The sequence below is a fragment of the Theropithecus gelada genome, chromosome 3, assembly GCF_003255815.1.
Source record: "Theropithecus gelada isolate Dixy chromosome 3, Tgel_1.0, whole genome shotgun sequence".
Classification (NCBI taxonomy): domain Eukaryota; kingdom Metazoa; phylum Chordata; class Mammalia; order Primates; family Cercopithecidae; genus Theropithecus; species Theropithecus gelada.
The window spans coordinates 13,792,943-13,810,955 of NC_037670.1; the positions used below are offsets into that span (position 1 = coordinate 13,792,943).

Genomic DNA, 18,013 nt, shown 5'->3' on the forward strand with positions numbered 1-18,013 from the left:
GCCGGGCATGGTGGCGCGTGCCTGTAGTCCCAGCTACTCGGGAGGCTGAGGCAGGAGAATCGCTTGAACCCGGGAGTTGGAGGTTGCCTGTACTCCAGCTCGGGCAACAAAGTGACACATGGCTTCAAAATCAACAACAGCAACAACAACAATTCCGGCCTGGCGCAGTGGCTCAAGCCTGTAATCCCAGCACTTTGGGAGGCCGAGACGGGCGGATCACGAGGTCAGGAGATCGAGACCATCCTGGCTGACACGGTGAAACCCCGTCTCTACTAAAAAAAAAAAAAAAAACAAAAAAACTAGCCGGGCGAGGTGGCGGGCGCCTGTAGTCCCAGCTACTCGGGAGGCTGAGGCAGGAGAATGGCATGAACCCGGGAGGCGGAGCTTGCAGTGAGCCAAGATCACGCCACTGCACTCCAGCCTGGGCGGCAGAGCGAGACTCTGTCTCAAAAAAACAAAACAAAACAAAACAAACAAACAAACAAACAAAAACAACAACAACAATTCCTTATTTCCCTGAAAAGTGTACGCTGACCAGGAAGGAAGCTTTTTTTCTAGTCCAACGGAACCAATCAGCTACAGATGCAAGGCTGATCCAGCTCGACTTACCCTAGAAGGAATGCAAGTTGATAATGGCCAATTACAATCAAGATCACTGCACTTCCTCATTTAGCTTTCTAAGCTGCCATTGGAACAATTTCCCAGCTGTTCCTCTGCATGCACAATAAACTCAAAACTTTAACTGGACGGGATTGTTAACTTTTGAGAAATTCCTAAATGCCGCTTCTTCACAATCACGTGAACACCTTCCACTAACAACCACGGCTCATCTCCCAGTCTAATAAAACCAAGCCCCGGCGTTCACCAGCCATTCATTCTTCGGACTTTGCTCCTCTCGCTGCTGAAGACTTGACACCGCCGAAAATACTCAAAAGCCGGTGCCACGGGTCCCGAGAGCTGCCGCACAGGCCCGGGAGCGTCCCCTGAGAGCCGGGGGTCTCCGGAGTGGCCTCCCCCAAGCACCGACGCCCCCCACAACACTCGCTTCCTTCTTCCCAAACCTGCTGATGCCTCCGAATCTCCGCCGCGCCGCCTCCACCAGGTGCGGCGGCGGGGCTGGGCTCTCCTCTCGGGGTGCCCAGGCCCGACCCGGGGTCTGTCTGGTCCGCGCCCCTCGGCGAAGCACCCCTTGCCCGAGCAACGGGCACAACCACCCCGGCAGCCGCAGAGGATCTCGCTGGCTCCACCTGCGCTCGCCGAGCGAAGCGTCCCTGCCAGCGGCCCCTCTAGGACCGCGGAGGTTTCGCGACTCTCTGGTCAGACAAAGAGAGTGGCGCCCGCGCGAGTGGGCCCGGACCAATCGACGGCCGCCCTCCCGCCCAGACCAATCAACGGCCGCAGACAGCACCCGGAGAGTCACGTGACGAACAGGGCCCCGCCCCTCCTATTTAATCACAACATAATTTACAATTATTCTATGATTCAGGAGCGACACAATTCGTTTCTTTGGCTGTGTGTTTGTGGAGGGGAGAAAGGTTATCAGAGGAAGGAAGAAAAATGGGCCAGGCGCGGTGGCTCACGCCTGTAATCCCAGCACTTTGGGAGGCAGAGGCGGGCGGATCACGAGGTCAAGAGATTGAGACCATCCTGGCCAACATGGTGAAACCCCGTCTCTACTAAAAATACAAAAAAATTAGCAGGGCGTAGTGGCGCGCGCCTGTAGTCCCAGCTACTCGGGAGGCTGAGGCAGGAGAATCACTTGGACTCGGGAGGCGGAGCTTGCAGTGAGCCAAGATCCCGGCACTGCACTCCAGCCTGGGCGACAGAGTGAGACTCCACCTCAAAAAAAAAAAAAAAGAATATTAGATTTTAATTAAAGGGATAATTGTGTGACTTATGTAAATTACCCCCAAAATACAATTTTAATGTGAGTAAGGAGTTAATTTTTCCTTTTTCCTTTTTTTTTTTTCGAGACGGAGTCTGGCCTCGTTGACCAGGCTGGAGTGCAGTGGCGCAATCTCGGCTCACTGCAAGCTCCTCCTCCCGGGTTCACGCCATTCTCCTGCCTCAGCGTCCTCAGTAGCTGGGGCTACAGGCACGCGCCACCATGCCCGGCTAATTTTTGTATTTTTAGTAGAGATGGGGTTTCACCATGTTGGCCAGGCTGGTCTTGAACTCCTGACCTCAAGTGATCAGCCTGCCTCGGGCCTCCCAAGTTTGTTTGTTTTTTACTTCTTCTGAAACAAAACAGGCCGGGCGCGGTGGCTCAAGCCTGTAATCCCAGCACTTTGGGAGGCCGAGAGGGGGGGATCACGAGGTCAGGAGATTGAGACCATCCTGGCTAACACGGTGAAACCCTGTCTCTACTAAAAAATAAAAAATAAAAAAAAAACTAGCCGGGCGAGGTGGCGGGCACCTGTAGTTCCAACTACTCCGGAGGCTGAGGCAGGAGGATGGCATAAACCCGGGAGGCAGAGCTTGCAGTGAGCTGAGATCAGGCCAGCCACTGCACTCCAGGCTGGGTGACAGAGCAAGACTCCGTCTCAAAAAGAACAAAACAGGACACATCTGCAGAACATGCAGGTTTGTTACATGTGCCATGGTGGTTTGCTGCACCTATTGACCCGTGCTCTAAGTTCCCTACCGTTACCTGGGACTCCCCAACAGGCCCAGGTGTGTGTTGTTACCCTCTCTGTGTCCATGCGTTCTCAGTATTCAGCTCCCACTTGTGAATGAGAACATGCTGTGTTTGGTTTTCTGTTCCTGTGTTAGTTTGCTGAGGCTGATGACATCCAGCTTCATCCATGTCCCTGCAAAGGACAAGATCTCATTCCTTTTAATGGCTGCTTAGTATTCCATGATGTGTATGTACCACATTTTCTTTATCCAGTACACCATTGATGGGCATTTGGGTTGGTTCCATGTCTTTGCTATTGTAAATAGTGTTGCAATAAACATACGTGTGTTGGTCGAGCACAGTGGCTCACGCCTGTAATTCCAGCACTTTGGGAGGTCAAGGCAGGCAGATTACTTGAGATCAGGAGTTTGAGACCAGCCTGGTCAACATGGTGAAACCCCGTCTCAACTAAAATACAAAAATTACATGGTGGCAGGAGTATGTACTCCCAGCTACTCAGGAGGCTGAGGCAGGAGAATTGCTTGAACCCAGGAGGCGGAGGCTGCAGTGAGCCAAAATTGTGCCATTGTCCTCCAGCCTGGGAGACAGAGTGAGACTCTGTCTCACAAATAAATAAATAGGCCGGGCGCGGTGGCTCAAGCCTGTAATCCCAGCACTTTGGGAGGCCGAGACGGGCGGATCACGAGGTCAGGAGATCGAGACCATCCTGGCTAACACGGTGAAACCCCGTCTCTACTAAAAAATAAAAATAAAAAAATTAGCCGGGCGAGGTGGCAGGCGCCTGTAGTCCCAGCTACTCGGGAGGCTGAGGCAGGAGAATGGCGGGAACCCGGGAGGCGGAGCTTGCAGTGAGCTGAGATCCGGCCACTGCACTCCAGCCCGGGCGACAGAGCCAGACTCCGTCTCAAAAAAAAAAAAAAAAAAAAAAAAAAAAAAAAAAACAAATAAATAAATAAACTGTGCCATTGTACTCTAGCCTGGGCAACAGAGTGAGACTCTGTAAATAGGCTCTACCATTGTACTCCAGCCTGGGCGACAGCTGTGACCCTGACGTGATTTGAACACGCAACCTTCTGATCTGGAGTCAGATGCGCTACCATTGCACCACAAGGTCTTGGAAACATAAATTTTTTGTGCTTTAGATGGACCCTATTTCAGCAGTTGTCAGGTGTAGTGACCAGTATAGTTTTTTTTACTAGCCTTTAATTAATTAATTAATTAATTAAAAATACAAGAGATGGGATCGTGCCGTGTTGCCCAGACTGGTTTCGAACTCCTGGGCTCAAGCGATCCTCCCATCTCGGCCTCCCAAAGTTCTGGGATTACAGGCATGAGCCATCCCGCCTGACTCCTGTTTGCTTTAACAGAAAACGGAAACACTCAGTGCTCCAGGTTCGAGACATTTGAACATAGGGAAAGCAGTGAAGTCAGGCCTGGCCACCTCTAGGCAGAGGACAAGGAACTCAGTCCAGCAGGTCGTTCCAGGAATACAAACGTGGGGAGGGAGCCGGATGACAGGTCAGGCCAGCGCAGTCCTGTAGGAGCCGCTCGGGGAAGACTACTGACTTCCTCCTCGTTTGTTTTGAATAAAGCTTTGTCCTAGTGGCGCTTGAACTTCAAATGCTGGAGATCAGGCTGCACCACCAACACTTTTCCAAGGACAGCAGCCCCTCCAGGGTGGGCGGGTAGTTTTTGGATTGGGAAGGCAACTATTTCCTGAGCTCTGAACCGTTTTATTTATTTTTTCAGTTAGAGACAGCGTCTCACCTTGTCACCCAGGTTGGAGTGTAGTGGCACAATGATAGCTCACTACAGCCTCAACCTCCCGCACTCAAGGGATCCTCCCGCCTCAGTCTCCTAAGCAACAGCTGGGACTACAGGTATGTGCGACCACATCTGGTGTTGTTATTTTTGTTTTTGTTGTTTTGTTTTGCTTTTTTGAGAGACAGTTTTGCTACGTTGCCCAGGCTGGTCTTGAACTCCTGGGCTCAAGCAATCCGCCCGCCTCAGCCTCCCAAAGTGCTCCTCCTGCACTGTTTTAAGGTCCTATCTGAAGTCCTGTGAATGTACTATCTGAAGCACAGTCCCGATAAATCCTGCTACAGATGTGAACAGCACGACCTAAATATTGGCTCTGAATTTTTCCTCACACTTTAGCTAAGGTGCTGGTCCACTGCTGAAGTACCTACGCAAAGAAATCTTTAGGGCTAAAGAACAGAAAATACAGTGTCCAAGGTTGAGAGTTAGCGGCAAGACGTCTGTATAACTCCTGGTGGCTAAAGAAAGGGATGATTATATGTTTGACCCCGACGTGATTTGAACACGCAACCTTCTGATCTGGAGTCAGACGCGCTACCGTTGCGCCACGAGGTCCTGGAAGAATAAGCTTTTTGTGTTTTAGATGGATCCTATTTCAGCAGTTGTCAGGTGTAGCGACCAGTATAGTTTTTTTTTTACTATCCTTTTATTATGGTTTGGGATTGACTAAGAGTTCTTTCCCTTTTGTAATGCAGCTATTCGGAGGGAAGTGTAAAAGTAAACGAAACAGCATAGAAACAGATGCCACCACGGGGTTCGTAAATAATCCTTTTCTCATTCGGGAAAATTCACCTCCCTCAGGCTATGGAGTCTCCTAAGGAGAAACGTATGGGAAGCCACAGTGGAAAATGAGAAAGCGCAGTTTAGCGGAGAAGGCTGGGGCGGTGTTCTGAGGGATTCGGATTTTCTTCTCCCCAGCCCTCTGCATGGGGAACACTAAGAATTTGCACGTGAGCCAGATCAACGAAAGAGTACTATGTTCAGGCCGGGCGCGGTGGGTTACGCCTGTAATCCCAGCACTTTGGGTGGCCGAAGCTAGGCGGATCACCTGAGGCCAGGAGTTCGAGACCAGCCTGGCCAACATGGTGAATCCCCATCTCTACTAAAAATATAAAAATTAGCCAGGCGTGGTGGCGGGCGCCTGTAATCCCAGCTACTCGGGAGGCAGAAGAATCGCTTGAACCTGGAAGGCGGAGGTACAGTGAGCCGAGATCGTGCCATTCCACTCCAGCCTGGGCGACAGAGCGAGACTCTGCCTCAAAAAAAAAAAAAAAAAAAGTATATTTGGAATAATCTGCTCCCTCCAACCCACCCCCACCTTCCCTGAAACAACCCCAGTTCGTTAACTAAAACCTTGGCATTTATAGGTATACAATCACAGCTCCTGTGCCCTCAGCCCTTCCATCCGCCCCAGGGGATCGGGCATCGCGTCGCTTCCCTCCGGCCTCTTCCCGGGGCCTTCCAGGATTCCAGTGTGCGGATCCTGGGCTCTGGCGGCTCCTGCGTCCCCGCGAGTGTCCAGTGCCGGCGTGGGGAAAAGACGGGGGCGCGGGTGCCACCGGCCACTCCTGACTTTCGCTGCTCTCCTGCGCGGCCCACGGAACAGCGGCCCCCTCAGCTTCCCCTCCCACAGCCCTCAAGTCCATCAGCACCCGGAGGCTGCCTCTTCCTGGACACAGTGCAGTCAGGTCTCTTCGGTCCCTCGTAGTCTTCCAGGTCCCCTTCTCGCACCTCCGCAGAAGGCGCGCGCTGCCCGCCCTCTACGCCCTCCCCTCCCAGAACAGACCTTAAGTCAGACCCTCAGGCCAGACTTGGCACCGCTGAGTCAAACAAAGCATAGTAGCGCGGTGAAACTTAACGATTCCCTAGGTGGACCAGGAAGGTCCCCAGGCCGAATTCCTGCTCCACGGAGGACCTGACACCTGGGGTCCAGTAGACCCCATCCCTGATCCCTCCTGCTGGGCCATCTGCCCCAGCCCCGGGGAGTGGAAGTTACATAGGTCCTGGGGCAATGGGCAGGGTTTTCCCTGGGGGTTCAGTTGCTTAGGTACGCAGCCCAAGGCGGGTTATAAACTCCTAAGACTACATTATACCTGCATTATACCGTGGATGGTCAACACGCACCACACCGCAAGGAGCAAGTGAAATAAACTTTTGAAGACAGAGTTCAAGGGCGCATGGAACCGTTGAGAACACTCCGACTGCGCTACACTACTGTATTCGCCGGGGTTTCTTTGTTTGGAGACAAGTTCTCACTCCATCGCCCAGGCTGCAGTGCAGTGGCCCCATCTCTGCTCACTGCAATCTCCGCCTCCCAGGTTTAAGCAATTCTCCTCCCCCAGCCTCTGGAGTAGCTGGAATGACAGGCGCACATCACCAAGCTTGGCTACTTTTTGTATTTTTAGCAGAGATGAGGTTTCACCATGTTGACCAGGCTGGTCTTGAACTCCTGACCTCAGGTGATCTGTGCACCTTGGCCTCCCAAAGTGCTGGGATTACAGGCGTGAACCACCGCGGCTAGCCTGGTTTTTTGTTTGTTTTGTTTTGTTTTTCCCAGACGGAGTCTCGCTCTGTCGCCCAAGCTGGAGGGCAGTGGCTTGACCTCCGCTAACTGCAACCTCCACCTCCTGGGTTCAAGTGATTTTCCTGCCTCAGCCTCCCAAGTAGCTGGGATTACAGCACCCGCCACCGCGCTCAGCTAATTTTTTTCCTATTTTCACCATGTTGGCCAGGCTGGTTTTAAACTCCTGACCTCAAGTAATCCGCCCACCTCTGCCTCCCAAAGTGCTAGGATTACATGCGTGAACCACCGCACCCGGGTTTTTTTTTTTTTTTTTTTTTTAACCATTTTTGATTCCCACTGGAGATGCTGGCCATGCTTCCACACACCTGTAATTGTATGTGTGATTTTCACTGCCTGGGGAGAAGGGGAGCAGACATGGACCAACCCCACAATCGCACCTCTGAAACAAGAAATGTAGCAGAATGAACTGAACCAGGGTGGTGGTGACTGCAAGACCTGCTCTGGAGGTTGTTTTAAAAATCGGAGGCCAGGCCGGGCGCGGTGGCTCACGCCTGTAATCCCAGCACTTTGGGAGGCCGAGATGGGCGGATTACGAGGTCAGGAGATCAAGACTATCCTGGCTAACAGGGTGAAACCCCGTCTCTACTAAAAATACAAAAAAAAAAAAAAAAAATAGCCGGGCGTAGTGGCGGGCGCCTGTAGTCCCAGCTACTTGGGAGGCTGAGGCAGGAGAATGGCGTGAACCCGGGAGGCGGAGCCTGCAGTGAGCCAAGATCGTGCCACTGCACTCCAGCCTGGGCGACTGAGCAAGACTCCGTCTCAAAAAAAAAAAAAAAGAAGAGAAAAAAAAAAAAAAAAATCGGAGGCCCGGCGGGCAGTGTCTCACACTTGTAATCCCAGCACTTTGGGAGGCCGAAGCGGGTGGATTAGGAGGTCAGGAGTTCCAGAGGAGTCTGGCTAACATAATGAAACCCCGTTTCTACTAAAAATACAAAAAATAGCCGGGTGTGGTGGCGCGCGCCAGTAATCCCAGCTACTCCGGAGGTTGAGGCAGGAGAATCGCTTGAACCCGGGAGGTTGTGGTGAGCAGAGGTCACACCACTGCACTCCAGCCTGGGCAACAGACCGAGACTCTGTCTAATAAACACATAAATAAATAAATAAGTAAAAATAAATCAAAATTGAAGTAGGCCGGGCAGTGTGGTTCATGCTGGCAATTCCAGTACTTTAGGAGGCGAGGTGGGAGGAAAGCTCGAGGCCAGGAGTTTAAGGCCAGTCTGGGCAACATAGAGAGATCTCTTCTCTACAGAATATAATTAGCTGGGCATGGTGGTGTGTACCTGTAGTTCCAGCTACTTCGCAGGTGGAGTAAGAACGCTTGAGGCCAGGAGTTCAAGACCAGCCTGAGCAAAATAGAGAGCCTCTACCCCCACTCCCCACCACACTGTTTCCACCAAAAAAAAAAAAAAAAAAAAAAAAAAAAGCTGGGAGTGGTGGTGTGCGCCTGTAGTCCTAGCTACTTGGGAGGCTGAGGTGGGTGGATTGCTTGACCCTGGGAGTTCGAGGCTGCAGTTAGCCATGATCAAGCCACTGTTTGAAAAGTAAACGCTCTGTCTGAAAAGTAAAAAATAAAAATAAAAATAGACTGGGCTTGGTGGCTCACGCCTGTAATCCCAGCACTTTGGGAGGCCGAGGCGGGGCGGGGGGAGATCACCTGAGGCCAGGAGTTCGAGACCAGCCTAACCAACATGGTGAAACCCTGTCTCTACTAAAAATACAAAACCTAGCCTGCCGTGCTGGTGCACGCCTGTTGTCCCTTTTAAGGTAGGGAGGCCAGGCTGAGACGCCCCCTCTCTCTAACTGCAGGACCCTCGGATTTTTGCTTTCCAGGCACCTCGCCCTTCGCTTCATGGCCCTCTAGTAGTTCCAGGGTGTGCGCAGTTGTGACCTGCTTCCCGTGAGCCTCTGCTCTACGGTCCCGGATAGAGCGTGCATTTGCTACCCCGCAGCCCTCGCGCGGCCAGGCACAGCGGACACCAGGACTCCAAGATGGCGTCAGTCGGTGAGTGTCAGGCCCCGGGTAAGGCTGTTTGGATGCCGTGGTGGAAATAGGAGCCAGGGTCCACGCTCCAAAGCCGCACTGGGACAGAAGGAACCTGCGGAGCTGCCTGCTCTTCGCTCGGGGACTTCGCCACGACCTCGAGGCGCGCGAGACCCTACTTTAGGGTATTACGCTGCCCGACCCCCTCCCGCCCGCCCAGCCGCGCCTTCCTGCTGCCCAGGGCCCGCGCCAACCGGGTTAGGCGTGGAGGGTGAAGGCAGCTGGGTGGGCACGCGCTTCTGGGCCTGGGAATGCGCTGCCTTGGGCCTTGCGTCCCTCTGTCCGCTAATAGCCGCCTCCCTGTCCCGCTGCGACCCAGTTGCTTTGCACTTGAATGGTACGCGCAGCTTCTGCCCTTCTTTCCAAAGCTTACGCTTAATGTTCCAGTGGGAGCTCAGGACTAGGACTGTGCCTGATACCATGTAAGGTTCGATGCATATGTGTTGAATAGGCTCAGAGAAGTGGGGTGACCTGTTCAAGGTCACAACTCGTGAGAGGGCTGAGCTAGTATTCAAACCTGACTGAGGCTTCGTGGTAAATGAGCTTTATTCTCTAGGATGGGCTTATGACCAGCCCGTCATATGGGTTTTCAGTGACACCCATATGCAAATCGCTACATTCATCCAGCTGTGCACACTCATGATTTTTGTTTGTTTCTGAAATAGGGCTAAACTGTGTTTTAGTTCTAGATGCTCCATAGTAGCCTTGTCAGCAAGTCCTTGTTGGGAAAGTTGATCCCATTTTACAGATCAGGAAAATAACCGTTCGGGATGTGGTGTGGCCTCTCTGAGGTCACACAGCCTGATAGTGGCAGAGTTTTTATTAACCCATGTGTGTCTTAGCTCAGTTTCTGTATTTTTCTTTATTATTATTATTTTTTTGAGACGGAGTTTCGCTCTTGTTGCCCAGGGTGGAGTGCAATGATGCGATCTCGGCACACTGCAACCTGAGTTCAAGCGATTCTCCAGCCTCAGCCTCCGGAGTAGCTGGGATTACAGGCGTCAGCCACTATGCCCGGCTAATTTTTGTGTTTTTTGTACAGATGGGGTTTCACCATGTTGGCCAGGCTGGTCTCGAACTGCTGACCTCAGGTGATCCACCTACCTTGGCCTCCCAAAGTGCTGGGATTACAGGTGTGAGCCACTGTGTCCACCTGGCGCAGTTTCTTTTTTTTTTTTTTTTGGACATGGAGTTTGGCGCTGTCGTCCAGGCTGGAGTGCAGTGGCTGATCTCAGCTCACTGCAACCTCTGCCTCCCTGGTTCAAGTGATTCTGCTGCCTCAGCCTCCCGAGTAGCAGGGATTACAGGCACGCAGCAATAACTACACCCGGCTCTTTTTTTTTTTTTTTTTTTGTATTTTTAGTAGAGACGGAGTTTCGCCACGGTGGTCAGGCTGGTCTCAAACTCTTGACCTCAAGTGATTCACCTGCCTTGGCCTCCCAAAGTGTTGGGATTACAGGTGTGAGCCACCGCACCTGACCTCTGTATTATTATTATTTTTTTTTTGAGACGGAGTCTTGCTTTGTTGTCCAGGCTGGAGTGCAGTGGCATGATCTCTAGCTGGATGTACAGGCGCGCGCCACCACACCTGCCTAATTTTTGTATTTTTAGTAGAGACGGGGTTTCACCATGTTAGTGAGGCTGGTCTCGAACTCCTGACTCCAGCCGGCCTCTGTATTCTTAATCTCAACCTGAAGAAGAGAAGAGGGCTTCAGAAAAGATGAGAGGGAAGCTGTTTTCCCCTCAGTAAAATGGGCATATTCGTCATACACGGTAGTTGTGTTAAGGAGACAACCTGTGAAAAGCGAACACTGGGGCATTGTGTCTAAACATAGGGCTGTGGTCAAGAGCTCTGGACTAAGGATCAATCCATTTAGTACATGAAAGACATTTGGAACACTGCCTGGCCCACAGTGAGTACTCAGTTGGTGTGAGCTGGTCATCCCAGCCTTTACTTTGTGACCTTAAGGCAGGGTCACGTGCCTGGCCTATTCAGCATCACCCCAGTCACGTGCCTGGCCTATTCAGCATCACCCCAGTGAAGAAATTGGAGTCCATGTCTCTTAGGTACCGTATTGATGATCTTTTAGGTGGTGTCTGTCACCAGAGTACAAAGACAATATTTCATGAGGACATAAAGTGTGGGAAATATGAATTAGCAGCAGTAGATAAGATCAGAGGTTGGCAAACTGTGGCCAGTGATTTGGATTTCCTGTGGCCTGTTTTTGTCTGGCCATGAGCTCAGAATGGTTTTTTGTTTTTGTTTTTATTTTTTATTTTTATTTATTTATTTTTTGAGACAGAGTCTTGCTTTTGTCGCCCAGGCTGGAGTGCAATGGCATGATCTCAGCTCACTGCAACCTCCACCTCCCAGGTTCAAGCAATTCTCCTGCCTCAGCCTCCCAAGTAGCTAGGATTACAGGTGCCCGCCACCATACCCTACTAATTTTTGTGTTTTTAGTAGAGATGGGGTTTTGCCATGTTGGCAAGGCTGGTCGCCTCGGCCTCCCACAGTGCTAATATTACAGACATGAGCCACCACGCTGGGCCCAGAATGGTTTTTTGTTTTTATTTTATTTATTTATTTATTATAGAGATGGGGTCTCAAACTCCTGGCCTCAAGCGATCCTCCCATCTCGGCCAAAGTGTTGGGATTGCTGGCATAAGCCACTGCATTGGGCCGTTTTCTGTTTTTAAAAAGATTGTTTAAAAATAAAATAGACTCTGCTATGGAGACCTTATGTGGCCTGCAAAGCCTAAAATCTTTCTTCTCTGGACAACCCCCAGGCTGGATTTAGCACTCAGGAGAGACTGTCATTTCCATGTGGCTTCATAGTAATGAACAGTATGCTTCCTCTCAAGGATCTGTGGTGGTTCTACAACCATTACTGTGAATCTGTCGTATACCAAGAAGTGGGGATATTCCCATCATCAGGTAGCTCATAATCAGGCAGAAAGGTGGTAATAGTTCTCATTTACATAGTACTGAGGGCCAAGTACCAAGGATTTCACAAAGGAGGAAACTGAGAAGGAGTAGTACCTTGCCCAAGGGCACACACCTACAAAATGGCACTAAACCCAGAAACCTGACCCCAGGGTCTGCTCTGCCTCTGAACTCTACTCTCTCTCTTTACGTGAGCCAATGATTGCAGATGGAAGCTTCAGTGCTGCAGAGGAGTGGGGTGTGTAGAATGAGGGTGGGAATTTGAATAGGGCAACCAAGGACTGAGGCCTTCCTCTGCCTTCCAGTAAAAGAGAAATTCGTGGAATAAGTATAGATGCATCTGGGATGAACTGGATAGTCGCTTGCAGTGGTGCGATCTCGGCTTACTGCAACCTCTACCTCCCAGGTTTAAGCAATTCTCCTGCCTCAGCCTCCCGAGTAACTGGGACTACAGGCATGTGCCACCACGCCCAGCTAATTTTTGTATTTTTAGTAGAGACGAGGTTTTACTATGTTGGCCAGGCTGGTCTTAAACTCTTTTTTTTTTTTTTTTTTTTTTGAGACGGAGTCTTACTCTGTCGCCCAGGCTGGAGTGCAGTGGCCGGATCTCAGCTCACTGCAAGCTCCGCCTCCCGGGTTTATGCCATTCTCCTGCCTCAGCCTCCGGAGTAGCTGGGACTACAGGCGCCCACCACCTCGCCCGGCTAGTTTTTTGTATTTTTTTAGTAGAGACGGGGTTTCACTGTGTTAGCCAGGATGGTCTCGATCTCCTGACCTCGTGATCCGCCCGTCTCGGCCTCCCAAAGTGCTGGGATTACAGGCTTGAGCCACCGCGCCCGGCCCTGGTCTTAAACTCTTGACCTCGTGATCTGCTCGCCTTGGCCTCCCACAGTGCTGGGATTACAGGCGTGAGCTGCCGCGCCCGGCCAAATGTATTAGGTTTGCTTTTGTTTTGTTTTGTTTTGTTTTTTGAGACAGAGTCTCACTCTGTTGCCCAGGCTGGAGTGCAGTAGCAGGATCTCCGCTCACTGCAAGCTCCACTTCCCAGGTTCACGCCATTCTCCTGCCTCAGCCTCCTGAGTAGCTGGGACTACAGGCACCTGCCACCACGCCTGGCTGATTTTTTTGTTTTTTTTTTAAGTAGCGATGAGGTTTCACCATGTTAGCCAGGATGGTCTTCGATTTCCTGACCTCGTGGTCCTCGTGCCTCGGCCTCCCAAAGTGCTGGGATTATAGGCGTGAGCCACCGCGCCCAGCCCCAAATGTGTTAGTTTTAAGGAAACACCCTTGTCTTCATAATACAGAGATAGAACTAGGGAGAAAAACAAGTTGTGAATTGTTGGCTTTTTTCTCCTGTGATGTGCCAGACTCCATGCCAGCCTCTGAACATGGTTATGAGATGCAGAATATGCCTGCATAGTTTATGTAAATGTGAAAAAATGGCTTCACTGGATCAGGAAGTGAGTTTTCTGGCTTCGTGTGGTGGCTCACGCCTGTAATCCTAGCACTTTGGGAGGCCGAGGCGGGCAGATTGCCTGAGGTCAGGAGTTCGAGACCAGCCTGGCCAACATGGTGAAACCCCATCTCTACTAAAAATACAAAATTAGCTGTGTGTCATGGCTCATGCCTTTAGTCCCCGCTACTCAGAAGGCTGAGGCAGGAGAATCACTAGAACCAGGAGGCGGAGGTTGCAGTGAGCCAAGATTGTGCCACTGCACTCCAGCCTGGGCAAGTGCAGTGGCGCAATCTCATGGTGCAGTTTCACTGTGTTGGCCAGGCTGGTCTCAAACTCCTGACGTCAGGTGATCTGCCTGCCTTGGCCTCCCAAAGTGCTGGGATTACAGGTGTGAACCACTGTGCCCGGCCTCCCTCAGCAGACTCTTGAGGCTGGTCCTGACAGAGCCTTAGTCTTTCCTTTGATCCCAAAATGGAGAAGAAATCCTTGCAATGATTTAATCTGGCTCTTCTTGTGGTTATCTTTGAGAAGGCACCATGGTCCCAGACTCTTTGCCCTCAATAGGACACCTGCTAAAAGCTTTTTAAAACTGATCATTAGCTGGGTGTGGTGGCACACACCTGTAGTCCCAGCTGTTCAGGAGGTTGAGGCAGGAGGATCACTTCAGTCCAGGAAGCTCAGTGAGGCTGCAGTGAGCTGTGATTACACCTGTGCATAACCACTGCACTCCAGCCTGGGTAATGGAGCGAGACCCTGTCTCTTAAAAATAAATAAATAAATAAATAAATAAAATCTTTGCAGGGAGAACAGGGGAGACCATTCCTTCCTTAAGTGCATCTCCTTGACACCCACAGGCCCACACACTCCCTGGCCCTCCGTGGTCTCCTCCTGGGCCCAAATGTGAGGACAGTGCAGTGTCCGCCAGGAATTCTTCTGATTCCTTGTTCTCAGACTCCCATTGGAATATGGTCTGGGGCCGTTCAGTCATTTGGAGTGGTTTTTCCTAAGTCAGTTGACTTCTCGGAATGTGTAATCTCTTATTTTTATCTCTGGAAATTGTTGGCGTCCGTGGTCCCAGGATGCTGGAAGTGGAAATTCCTTGGGTTTCTTTTATTATACTTGCTCGGGCTGGCCCATCTGAGGAGGCTGGCAGCTATGTGAACCCAGATGCTCTTTGAAGCCCTTCCCCAGTAAACAAGTACATCAAGTCTAAGTGAGATACTTGGGGCCACCGTCATGCCGCTCTCCTTCCACATCCCCTCTAGTACGTTCTCCAGGCACGCATCCCCAGGGTTGGACAGGGCACTCTCATATTGGCTTCAGGGACGTGGGGGGCCAGTCCTGCCCCCACGTTGTGTGTGTGACCTTGGTCACGTGGCCCAACCTCTCTGAGTCTATCCCCCCTCCCCTCCTGTAAGATAAAGGCATGAACTGCTTGCTGTGAAGATGAAATAAGCTAATAATGTCAAGTAAATGTTAGCTTTGCAGTAGTCTTTCCTGTCCTCCACGTTACTACTTTCTTCAAGACCCTTTTCTGGAGTTACTCCCAGCAAGCTGTTACTCAGACGTCCTGTTGGTTAATAAAGCTGACGCTGTAGCAGTTCTGCTATTGTGTGTACTCAGGCTTAAAATAGTGGGCTTGATGTGACGTATTTCTTTTTTTTTTTTTTTGAGACGGAGTCTTGCTCTGTCGCCCAGGCTGGAGTGCAGTGGCCGGATCTCAGCTCACTGCAAGCTCCGCCTCCCGGGTTCATGCCATTCTCCTGCCTCAGCCTCCCCAGTAGCTGGAACTACAGGTGCCGCCACTGCGCCCGGCTAGTTTTTTGTATTTTTTTTTTTTTTTGGTAGAGACGGGGTTTCACCGTGTTGGCCAGGATGGTCTCGATCTCCTGACCTCGTGATCCGCCCGTCTCGGCCTCCCAAAGTGCTGGGATTACAGGCTTGAGCCACCGCGCCCGGCCTATGTGACGTATTTCTTTGTAATATTTTGTATGTGCAGCCTCTGTGTAATTGCATTATGCACCGTTGTTGCATAGTTGAAGTAGTGGCAGGAAAGGATGCCATGTGTGTTACTGGGAGATTATTCAGTGGGTATTTTTTCTCACTCTTCCGTTTCAGTACCAGTGAAGGACAAGAAACTTCTGGAGGTCAAACTGGGGGAGCTGCCAAGCTGGATCTTGATGCGGGACTTCAGCCCTAGTGGCATTCTCGGAGCATTTCAAAGAGGTCAGAGCCTTGTGGATGTGTGTAAATGAAAGCAAATCTCTGGGTCTTCAGGTCTCTTTTTGCCATGAATTAATTTGGGCGACGAAGGTCTTGTTGTCTGAAAGCAGTAAGTTATATAGAGGAGGACAGGGAGGGGTGGCTACGCCTTGGACCTCCATGGTTGATTGGCACTTTCAAAGGCTGGCTCTGAGATATTGCAGCCAAGAACGTGTTTCCTATTGCTTGGAATCAGTACGTCTGCCTCTTAGAGAAATCCTAAGACTTCTTTAAGAGGAAAATGAATTGGAACCGTAGTGGGCATTAGTCTATAATATGATGCTCACCTCCCTGCCAGAACTTCCAGGACAAATATTTGAAATGGCCTATCTTGGCTGGGTGCAGTGGCTCATGCCTGTAATCCCAGCACTTCGGGAAGCCAAGGCGGGAGGATTGCTTGAGCCAAGTTTTAGACCAGCCTAGGCAATGTGGAGAGACCCCATCTCTATAAAAAAATCACACAAGAAAAATTAGCTGGGTGTGGTGGTGCGTGCCTGTAGTCCCAGCTACTCAGGAGGCTACAAGATCAAGGCCAAAGGGGAGAGGTGGAATCCAGGTGGGCCTAGTTCAGGAGCTGGTATGTGCTTATAGTTTAGGCTATGGGGATTGGAGACCTTACTGGCATTTGTGCTTATCACCTTTATCAGCCAGTGAATGCAGGGCGAGGGGCTTAAACAGCCAGAGCAGGACTGGGTCCCTGAATGTCAGCCAGACTCAACTGTGTGCTCAACCTAACTGAAATGTGAAGCGCAGCAGGGCAATGAGCGCCTCTTGCGTTTGCAGGTTACTACCGGTACTACAACAAGTACATTAACGTGAAGAAGGGGAGCATCTCGGGGATTACCATGGTGCTAGCATGCTACGTGCTCTTCAACTACAGCATTTCCTACAAGCATCTCAGTGAGTGCCTCTGCGGCATCTTGCCTTCAGTTTCCCAAGAGAGGGTGGTGGTGACTGATTTCATTAGAGACAGCAGCCCACCTTCTTCTGAGGCTGAGAGACCTTTAGTAAATCCCTTATGTTTCCACCTAAAAGAATTGGAGGGACCTATCAGAGTACAGTATGTGGGATATTGTTTGAATGAGAAAATTGTGACGAGAACACAGGAAAATCACAATGAAGCCAGGGTAAAGAGAATACTTAGAAGCATTCTTTAAAATACAGCAGGCTCTGTGAAAATTTGGCTCGATCTTCCTAGTAGCCAATGCAGAAAGAGAAATGAGTTGAGTGGGATAATCTGGTACCCCAGAAAAGCAGGGCTGTTCTGGCTTTGAGGCTCGAGAGGAGCTTGTCTGGTGGGAGATTGGCAGGAAGTGTTGCTGACGTCCTCTGACTAGACTGTTTCTGACAGTGTCGTGTACACCCCCTACCCCCACCTCACTCCCCCTCTGCTGCACCAGGGCGGTGCTGCCTCTGAAGGACGGGTTCTCAGGGCTGTTTGTCTGAGCAGGTGTTCCCTCTGTTCCTTCTGGAAAGAAAGCAGCTGGCCAGGTAGCAGGTTGGCTCCTGAGGTGTCTTTGTGCCCCCCGGGTCTGCTGATTCTGCAGACACCGGCAGGCGGGTCGTGGGTCATCTCTGAAGGGAATTCTCAGGAAGGCTGTGTGTGATCTCAGCCTGCTTCCTGTCATGCTGTGCCTTCACTGTAACCTTGCAAGATACTTACCATCTTGCCTTCCTGACTTCAGAGCATGAGCGGCTCCGCAAATACCACTGAAGAGGACACGCTATGCACCACCCCCGACCCCATGACCTTGGCCTGAGCCCCTCCGTGAGGAACACAATCTCGATCGTTGCTGAATCCTTTCATGTCCTAATGGGAATTAACCTCAAAATAAAAAATGACTGGTACGTGTGCTGCTTGCCTGCCGTAGCCGTTGTCCCATGCTCCAGGGGCTCCTGTGGCACAAGGTGGGGGGAGGTTGTCTTTCCAGGGCATTGACCTGTGAAGGCCTTTGTGGACTTCCCAGACCACCACTTGGGTTGCGTCCCAGCTCCCTGGAGGGCAGGGTGTCATCCAGACCTTCCTGCAGCAGCAGTGCCGAAGTCTGTCCCCTGCCATGAGTGCTATGGACAGGTGCATTCGCAGACAGTCTGGCCTTTAGTTGGCTGACCCTTTATGGTGTAACACAAAGGCCTGTGTGCCTGAGAGTACCAGACCCCACCCCGGCCATCCTGTGGCTCTAGGCAGGGGATTTTTAGACGGCCCGGATGTTTTCTCATCTCGTTTCTGCATCATCCTGGGGCATCAAGGGCTACAGGGTGAGGTGTCC

General features: G+C 51.2%; 2 protein-coding genes and 2 non-coding genes across 18 annotated transcripts in view; 1 reads left to right on the plus strand and 3 right to left on the minus strand.

The window, feature by feature from the left end:
• The window catches only part of ZNF789 (zinc finger protein 789), a 15,875-nt gene extending 14,593 nt beyond the window's left edge, over positions 1 to 1,282 (minus strand). For 5 of the 8 annotated variants that reach the window (XR_003118683.1, XM_025380529.1, XM_025380530.1 and 2 more), the window contains exon 1: positions 1,062 to 1,233. The gene's annotated coding sequence lies outside the window, so the exon portion shown is untranslated. Of the gene's footprint in view, positions 1 to 1,061 lie in introns of all 8 variants that reach the window. The other 3 variants (XR_003118684.1, XM_025380528.1, XM_025380531.1) reach the window with 3 other exon arrangements.
• Positions 1,283 to 3,680: 2,398 nt separating this feature from the next.
• TRNAW-CCA lies at positions 3,681 to 3,752 on the minus strand. Its single transcript has one exon. It is a non-coding gene; the product is annotated as a tRNA-Trp (tRNA).
• A 1,187-nt stretch (positions 3,753 to 4,939) lies between these two features.
• On the minus strand, positions 4,940 to 5,011 carry TRNAW-CCA. The gene has a single exon. It is a non-coding gene; the product is annotated as a tRNA-Trp (tRNA).
• Positions 5,012 to 8,964: 3,953 nt separating this feature from the next.
• Positions 8,965 to 18,013, plus strand: part of LOC112621186 (ATP synthase subunit f, mitochondrial) — a 46,269-nt gene continuing 37,220 nt past the window's right edge. The window contains exons 1-4 of one of the 8 annotated variants that reach the window (XM_025380478.1): positions 8,965 to 9,042; positions 15,600 to 15,707; positions 16,527 to 16,643; positions 17,429 to 17,596. In XM_025380478.1, the coding sequence (XP_025236263.1) occupies positions 9,030 to 9,042; positions 15,600 to 15,707; positions 16,527 to 16,643; positions 17,429 to 17,457 (267 nt within the window). In that variant the 5' untranslated portion in view covers positions 8,965 to 9,029 and the 3' untranslated portion in view covers positions 17,458 to 17,596. Of the gene's footprint in view, positions 9,207 to 15,599; positions 15,708 to 16,526; positions 17,624 to 18,013 lie in introns of those variants that run through there. The other 7 variants (XM_025380477.1, XR_003118681.1, XM_025380480.1 and 4 more) reach the window with 7 other exon arrangements.